The following is an 8,676-nucleotide window of genomic DNA, read 5'->3' as shown; positions in this document are numbered from 1 at the left end:
CCGCCCATTCCCCATCTCTAGAACATGTAGTTACAGTGAAAAAGCCTTCCATGGGGAAAGAACTTTTCGACAGCAGATTTTCTATGCTCCTTGAGATGGATGCAGATGTCAACCAGTGCGTATGTTTGACAAGGACGCAGGGAGGATGGAACGGTAGTTCCTTCCCTATGAAGATGGTTCTTGAGGAAGACAATCTCGGTAGTTATCTACTAGGATGCTCCCAGAGAGCGCTCCACGTGCATGCTCCTCCCTAAAAGCCACTGCAAGGGCCTGCTGCGTGGCCCAAGAATCCACGTTGCTGTTGAGGTCAGACCTAGCCACAGTAATCAAGGTTTCTTCCCCATGACCTTGGTGGTGGCTGGCCCTTTACCAGGTCACAGCTCGGCTCGGACAGTCCAAGGGTCCACCCTAAACTGGGATGAAGGTAGAGGCACGACCCGCCGCCTCCCCCCCCCCCCAACTCGGTTTCTCTACTAGACACTCCCCTTGGGAACCGTAAACATCCTCTTTCCCTACGCCCCGGTGGTGAGCCTGCCTGGGGTCCGTGACTTACCCCCAAAGGGAACCTGCGCGCCTGGGGTCCCAGGATGGCGGGCTTGCCCCCTTCCACCCGAAAAGGACCCCTCCAGTCTCTCCCAGCCCGGGCGGGTCTTCGGGCGGCCGCGGCCGCGCTCTCCCCAGTCTGGGGACACTTAGTCGGCTGGGGTCCCCAGCTCACTTCCCGGAGGGCGGGCGGCCGGCAGTGCGAACCGCGGAGCGGGTGGCGGCGGGACTGGCCGGGGCGCGGGCGCGCGCGGGCGGCTGGCGGGGCGCGCGCCCGCGGCCCGGACAGCCGCGGGGGAGGAGCGCCCGCCAGCCGATCGCGCGCCCAACGGACTAGGCTAAAGCCGTGAGGTAACTGTTGCAGCCCGCGGGAGCTGGGAGGCAACACCGAGGCTCCAGTCCCGAGAAGTGCCCGAGGGAAAAGGAGGGGGTCCTGCCGCAGCGGTCCCAGGCAGAAGCCCCTTCCGCCCCTCTCCTCAGCCAGCATGTCGCGGACCCCGCCGCTCCTCCGCCCGCGCGGCGGGGACCCTGGGCCACGGCGGTGGGCGCAGCCCTGACGCGCTGCCGAGCCGGGGGGCTCCTCGAGCGCGGGGGCCAGGCGGGAAGGAGCGCGAGCTGCAGCTGCGGTCCGAGCGGGGCGTGCCGAGCCCCTGCGGCCACCCCGCGTCCCGGCCATGAGGAGGGACGAGCGAGACGCCAAAGCCATGCGGTACCCGCAGCCGCCGGACGGGGCCGGCTCGCCCCTCGAGAGTCTGAGGAACGGCTACGTGAAGGGCTGTGTGAGCCCCCTGCGGCAGGACCCCCCGCGCGGCTTCTTCTTCCACCTCTGCCGCTTCTGCAACGTGGAGCTGTTGCTGCCGCCGCCGCCGGCCTCCCCCCAGCAGCCGCGGCGCGGCTCTCCCTTCTCCCGGGCGCGCCTCTCGCTGGGCGCCCTGGCCGCCTTTGTCCTCGCCCTGCTGCTCGGCTCGGGGCCCGAGAGCTGGGCTGTCGGGGCCGCCCGGCTGCGGACCCTGCTGAGCGTCTGCTCGCACAGCCTCAGCCCCCTCTTCAGCATCGCCTGTGCCTTCTTCTTCCTCACCTGCTTCCTGACCCGGACCAAGCGGGACCCCGGGCCGGGCCGGAGCGGTGGCGGCTCCTGGTGGCTGCTGGCGCTGCCCGCCTGCTGTTACCTGGGGGACTTCTTGGTGGGGCAGTGGGGGTCTTGGTCTTGGGGGGACGGAGACGCCGGGGCCCGGGCCCCGCACACGACCCCGGCGGTGGCCGGCAGGCTGTTCTTGGTGCTGAGCTGCGTGGGATTGCTGACGCTCGCGCAGCCGGGGAGGCTCCGGCACAGCATCCTGGTGCTGCTCTTCTCCGGCTTCGTCTGGTGGGTGTCCTTCACCAGCCTCGGGGCGCTGCCTCCAGCCCTCCGGCCGCTGCTGTCCTGCCTGGTGGGGGGCGTCGGCTGCCTGCTGGCCCTGGGGCTGGATCACTTCTTGCAAATCAGGGAAGCTCCCCATCATCCTCGGTTGTCCAGTACCGCGGAGGAAAAAGTGCCTGTGATCAGACCCCGGAGGAGGTCCAGCTGCGTGTCATTCGGAGAAACTTCAGCCAGTTACTATGGAAGTTGCAGAATGTTCAGGAGACCTTCATTGCCTTGCATTTCGAGAGAACAGGTATGTTACCAGAAAGCAAAGTTTGGTAAGGAAGGGAGGGAGGTTTTATCGCTTCAGTTCCCGAGTTGAATTAGCGTGTTTGAAAGCATGTTTACTTCCATGGTGAAAAAAAGACAATTTTTATTCTGAAAAGAATTCCTAAAATACAGGAAGCTTTTAAAAAAATGCATAAGTACCATTTATCTTTGAATAGAAATGAAATAGCAGACTAAGCATGTCTCACTTTTTAAAGAGTTTGTTAATGTAGTAGATGCGTTCTCAGAAGAATGAAGTGAATTATTTGAAGTATAATAGATTGACTACTCCCACTTTGGCATAGTCTGATGTGTAGCTTTTTGGTGACATTTATCTGTTGCTGTTATAATGGTGATGTCTCCCCAAAGATAGCGTACAGCCATTAGAATGAGTGGGGAAAAAATATATATATATGCATTCTAATCAGTGTGGTTTCATTATTCTTGATAATTGAGAGGACAAATCTGAGATCTCATAATAAAAAGAGAAAACAGTGGTGAGTTTTGGAAGAGACTTGTTAATTTAGATAAAAAGACTGTTGGGGATAATTATAAGAGATTTCTCCCCCACCCTCCACCCCAAATTTCAGCAGTGTAGGCTAATATAATCTTTTACAGACTAACTCATGGTCCTGTGTGTTTGTTGCATAATTAGGAGAATGTTGTAACAATTTAACCTTTAAACTTAGTAATGTTTGGAACTATGCCAAAAGCATTTGTACAATTTCTTTTCCTGTAGGTTTATATGCTTTTGCGTTTTAAAAAAATGGAAATCATCATTAGGGAAAGAGTGTCTATTTTTGTATAGCCTAGGGAAATCTTACCTGTTTTACATCACTAAGAAACTCACCAAGTATAGCGACTGTTCACAGAGCATTTACTAAGTGCAAAATCCTTATATTGTCTTAAACCCTCACAAGGACTCTGTATGGTAGGTGACATTAACCTCAAGTTAGAGATGAGCAAATTGAGGCTTATAGAGATTATCCAACTTCACACATTTAGTAAGTGGCAGTGCTGGGATTTGAACCTAGATTTTTCAGTTTTCAATGATGTCTTCTAAGCAACTAAAAGGATGAGTGTAGAGGTTTTCCTTAAGTAGGAGAGTAGGAGTCTATACTATTGGTTTTCAATCTTTTCGATTAGTGATATGCTTTACACCAGGGACCCAATATATTTGAAACAGAAGTTTCTTATTACTACATCTGATGCTCTTTGCTCTTCAATATAATCTACAAGCTATTACACTATCCGTAGTGCTCAAAGAGACAACACCTTGCTCCCTGAAAAGTGTTTTCAGAGGCTGCTTTGTGGTCTGTAGTTATTTGGCCAAATGCTTGAAAAAAATTGTTCAAAAAATATCATGGCTTTTGTTTTCTCAGTTTACTGCCAGTGATAATAGACAATGCTCAGAATAATGTGTATCAAGAGAAAAATTGTCAGGAGAAGAGTCACTGTAGAGCAGAGTCATATCAGCTATTTTCATAGACTGGAACAGCGTTTGACATTTGACTATTTGCAAATACATTGTATTTTTTAACACCAGGAAAGTGTTTTAGCACAGTTTCATCACATTTGTAAACAATTTTCCTGAGCTTAGCAGCGTTACAGTTTAACGTAACTGAATTGCAATATATTGGCCTAGTGAATTATGGGTGTTATCTTATAAATTGAAAACTCCTGATCTACTTGATCCTGGTCTGGTTCTCTTTCCATCACAGCAACCTTTTTTCAGCCGTTAACTAGGTGCGGCATTGTTATGCTAGGTAGCTTTATTAGTTGTATTAGAGGAAAATATTGTGCTTTCAAAATTTGTGCTTTTAAAAAGGGCATATTTTATTAGTGCAGAAAACCCTTATTCACATTCCACTATGAATAGGAACATTTTCTTGGTGGAGGGGGTCTTAAATATATGCTAATAGTTCAAGGGTTTATACATGGTTAATGTTCAGTGTCATAACATAATACTCTTTCGGCAATACTAGAAACTACTAGATATTTTTAGCTTGGCAGAGGCTGTAATAAAAATTTTTACTTATGCTTTTTCCTGAAGTTTAACAGTGGATCTGTGGTTTTGTTTGGAGGTATGTTATGTGAAAGAAATTAAGTGGAAACCAATACTTTTATGGAAGTAAAAGATCAAGAGATTTTCTAATTTTCAAAGTGCTAAACTTTGTATGTGATAATTGTAAAGTCACTCGTTTCAGAAAGTGAAGGGAGACAAACGGTTTTGGGTGGAAGCTGATATAGGAGAAAGTCTCCTGGATTCATAGAGGTTCAAGGGTAAAGTCTTAGCCCTGCCGTCATATTGGAAAAGTTGGTGAGCCTTTCCGAGTCTGAGTATCCTGTCAAATCAGGGGATCCAGTAGGTGAATTCTGTACCACCTTCCAATTCTAGAATTCATTTCTTTTAGTTAGTTTACACTTTTTGTAAGGTATAAATAAATGTATGACTAAAACTTCAAAAGTTAATAGATCTTGAAGTTTTACTTAAATGTTTAATGTTGATATTGCTAGCCTATATTTTCCAAGGTGTGATAATTGGAAAATATCAACAAATATTCTGTATTATTTGAAGAGAAAGAACTTTTAACACGTATATGTGGACTTTCATTTGTGGATTGATAAAATTATTACGCTTTCATTTCCTTAAGAATTTAAACGTTTTTATTAACATCTTTGAAAAACAATTGAAAACTCATATTAATATAAATGTTTTTAATTGTGTGAGAGTAGATTCAAAGTAATTTTTAACATTTGGGATGTTATGTTAGATACTGTATTGAAAAATAGTGGCATATGTTTGTAAAACGTATGGTTTTTCATAATTAGGTTTAAACTTTAGTTACTGCTGACTGTGTTCTACCTTGGTGGGTTAATGGAAAGAAGCACTAAGTTTGTAGTATATTTGTGAAGAATCAGCTGAGACTAATAGGAAGTAAAAAAAAATTTTTTTACATCTACATGAGATGCCTTGGCCTGAATTTAACAAGCTACATTTCTATGTCATTTTAATTATACATTCTACAATGCAAATTTCGGCTGTCAACCAGATCATTTCATGTGTGATAGGCTAGGTAAATATAAGGTTTTGAAAGGCATAAGTCTGTGTGTGAGATATTTTTCTATACCTAAAATGCTGAGTGCTTTCTAAATGGTTAGGTAAATATTTAAAAATTCTGTGGCCTTAAAGCCCATAAATATTATTTAAAGTGTTGTTAATTTTGTTTAATAAAGGATACGCATGTAGTATGAAGCCTTTTTAAAAAGATTTTAAAGTTTAAGTGATTATTTATTCCCCTAAGGAATCTGCAAGTCATAACCCACCATGAATTTTTTAAAGAATACTGTGGAATTTGTGAAATTTAATGAGTGAGTGTTTTATTCTAATTTCATGTTAATATTTTGTAGTGAAACATCAGCCTACGTAATATTTTTATGCTTTATTTTGTAAATATTGTATGTACCCTTGCCATCAGAGTTATCTTCCAAAAACACAGATTTGATCAAATCACTCACTCTGTTTTAAAAATCTCTTACGGCTTTTCATTGTCCACAAAATAAAGTTCATGCCCTTGACCCTTGCTTGCAAAGTCTTAACCTGCTCTTGGCCTTGTTTTGTTGTTTTTGAAAGCCGTTAGCAGTTATGGAACACCTCCCCACATCCATCCACCGCTCTAGCTATTTGAGGACTGCTTATTGTTACTGACGTGTAGACTTTTTTCTTTTGATTTTACCATTCACACTGTTTGAAATCTCCTTTAAGAAACATATAAGATTAAGAAGTGTTTAGACACTACAGTGATGCTCAGACTAATGTATAAGCTGAGAACAAAACTCCATCCTAGTAGAGTTGGCCGGGTTTAAAAATAAAAGTTGACAAATCGTGTCAAGCAGTGATGTGGTGATGTGTGATAGAATATTTTCATTATACCACATGAAATAGTAACGTCTCCATAGTTTGTTTTCCCACAGTGAGTGGAAGGTAAATAGGGCCAACCATAAGTAAAACTTTGACTTTAGTATAGTTTAGTGATGTTTGTTTTCATTGTCCTCTGATTTTTTAATCCTCCTCAGTGGCAGGCGCTTCTCTGATTCTTTCCTTCTTCCCTTTCAGTTACCAAGTCAGCCTGTTTCCCTAGCGCATTCTCCTGCCTTCTTATACCCCACCCAAAGCAGGAAGAATCTATACTTGCTGAAAAAGTTTATTTCAACATAAATATGTTTGTATAGATATAGAAGAAATAGAAGAGATTTGGAGTTTATCCAATTGAAATCTGCTCGTTTTATAGAAAGGAAAAAAATTCAACTCCAGAGAGAGAAGAATATTGTCTCTAGGTTATGCCACGAGGTTTTGGGATACAGGGACTAGAACCTAGGTCTTGACTCCTAGTTCAGCTGTACTTTCCATTAAGAGCATATGCACCTGCAGTCATAGTTTTCCAAGGCTGTTCTTAATTTGCCAGATATCTCTAATTATGTGATAAACAATGCCCCTGAGTAAAAGCGGTTGAGGGTGGTGGTGGAAGAGAGGGGAGTGAGAGGTAGGAGGTACTCTTGAAATCACATAGTTCATGATGACCTTGAAGATAAACTTGGTACCTGATATCATTATTTCAGGGTGACTTGTCAGGATGCAGCTGGTCTGAAACTCAGGTGCCTTAAGAGGCCAGCCACATAGCCTATTTATGTTATACGTTGGGGAAGGAGGAGGGGTAAGGAAGAATGGAAGTGAACTGTTGCCTACTTTGCCTAAGGGCTTTCAGTTTAAATAAAACAAACTGAACAACTGTGTTAGCCAAGCAAAACTTTAGAAGAGCTGGGTTCTGTCTGTGGGTAGTTTCTGACAGTTTATAACTGTATATAATTGTGTATAAACAATTATAGTTTATAATAATTATAATTATTATATTTATTTGTTTAATTATATATTTAAATACATAATATTTTTATTATATTTTATTATTAAGTTTATTATAATTATAATAGTTTATAATTGTTCACCTTATTATTTACAAACTGATTCAGGTTTATTTAAGAGATTGTTAGAAACCTGTTCTTAGAACTTGGGGAAGAGGAGGGTGTTTCCCACTTTTTCTTTTACAACCTAGAACTTTTTCTCCAATATTAATTGACCTGGAAGATTATCTTATCTTTATAGATTATTCCCTCCTCCATCAGATAGAGTACATTGTTTGACTGCTTCCTTACATTTCGTACAACTTGCTTTCAGTATATTTTAAATTTATTTAGTTGGCATTTAAATTTGTTAATGAGAAATGCCATACATAAGACTGTACATATGTATATTTTTATATGGTTTAAGGAAGAAAATAAAACAAAAAAAGAAAAATGTCAAGTACTTACCACTCATTTCCTTTGTATAACCTCTTTTGCATCCCCTTCTCTCTGCCCCAGAGACAACACATCTATCTTGATTTTTTTTTTTTGCTGTTCATTCCCTCGCTTATCGTTATAACTCCCCTGAACATATTACTAAGTAATCTAAATAATATGTTGTCAGTATTGTCTGCTTTTGAACTTTAAGTAAATAGAATCATGCTATATGAATTCTTCTGTAACTTTTCTTTTTTCTTGACATTTGAGATTCATTCATGTTGATGTGGATAGATGTGGTTCACCTTTTTCAGTGCTGTATAGTGTTTCATTGTATGAACATAATAAAATTTATCCATTCCACTGTTCATGGACCTGTGGGTTGTTTTCAGTTGTTTGCTATTAAGCACAATGCTGCTATGAAATTTTTTGTAAATGTCTCCTAGGGGCATGCACACATCTAGAAGTAGAATTGCTGAGCTGCAAGGTATGCTCATATTCAACTTTACTATGTATGATAGGCAGAATAATGGTACCGTAAAGATGTCCATGTTCTAATTCCTGGAATTTGTGGGTATGTTACCCTGCCTGGCAAAAGAGACTTTGCAGGTGGGATTAAGTTAAGGACCTTGAGATGGGGAGATTATCCAGGTATCTAGGATTATCTAAGTAGACCCAGTGTCATAGGGTCTTTAAAAAGTGGAAGAGGGAGACAGAAGAGATCAGAGAAGGAGAAGTGACAATGGAAGTAGGATTAGAGTAATATAATGTGAGAAAGACTCACTCAGTCCACCTTTGGCTTTCACAGTGGGAGAAGGCCAGGAGCCAATGAAAGCAGGCAGCCTCTAGAAGCTGGAAAAGACAAGGAAATGCATTTTTCCTTATAGTCCTCGAAAGTAACAAAGCCCTTCCAATACCTTGATTTTAGCTCAGTGAGACCTTTGTCAGACTTTGGACCCACAGAACTGTAAGATGTTAAATATGTGTTCTTTTATGTGACTGAGTTTGTAGTAATTTGTTACAGGAATGTATTAGTTTGCAGTAACTGCTATAACAGTTGACATGGGTTGCTGTGACAAAGTACTACAAATTGGGTGGCTTAAACAGCAGAAATTTATTGTCTCACA

The 8,676-nt window shown here is 42.8% G+C and overlaps 1 protein-coding gene across 2 annotated transcripts in view; it reads left to right on the top strand.

The window, feature by feature from the left end:
• Positions 1-889: 889 nt before the first annotated feature.
• The window catches only part of PDE3B (phosphodiesterase 3B), a 176,889-nt gene continuing 169,102 nt past the window's right edge, over positions 890-8,676 (top strand). For both annotated transcript variants that reach the window (XM_079930304.1, XM_079930303.1), the window contains exon 1: positions 890-2,198. In XM_079930304.1, coding sequence (XP_079786430.1) covers positions 1,218-2,198 — 981 coding nt within the window. In that variant the 5' untranslated portion in view covers positions 890-1,217. The remainder of the gene's footprint in view (positions 2,199-8,676) is intronic.

Source organism: Stenella coeruleoalba (assembly GCF_951394435.1).
Source record: "Stenella coeruleoalba genome assembly, chromosome: 8".
Classification (NCBI taxonomy): Eukaryota; Metazoa; Chordata; class Mammalia; order Artiodactyla; family Delphinidae; genus Stenella; species Stenella coeruleoalba.
The sequence above is the reverse complement of the archived record's forward strand: the minus strand, read 5'-3'. Positions and strand labels throughout refer to the sequence as shown.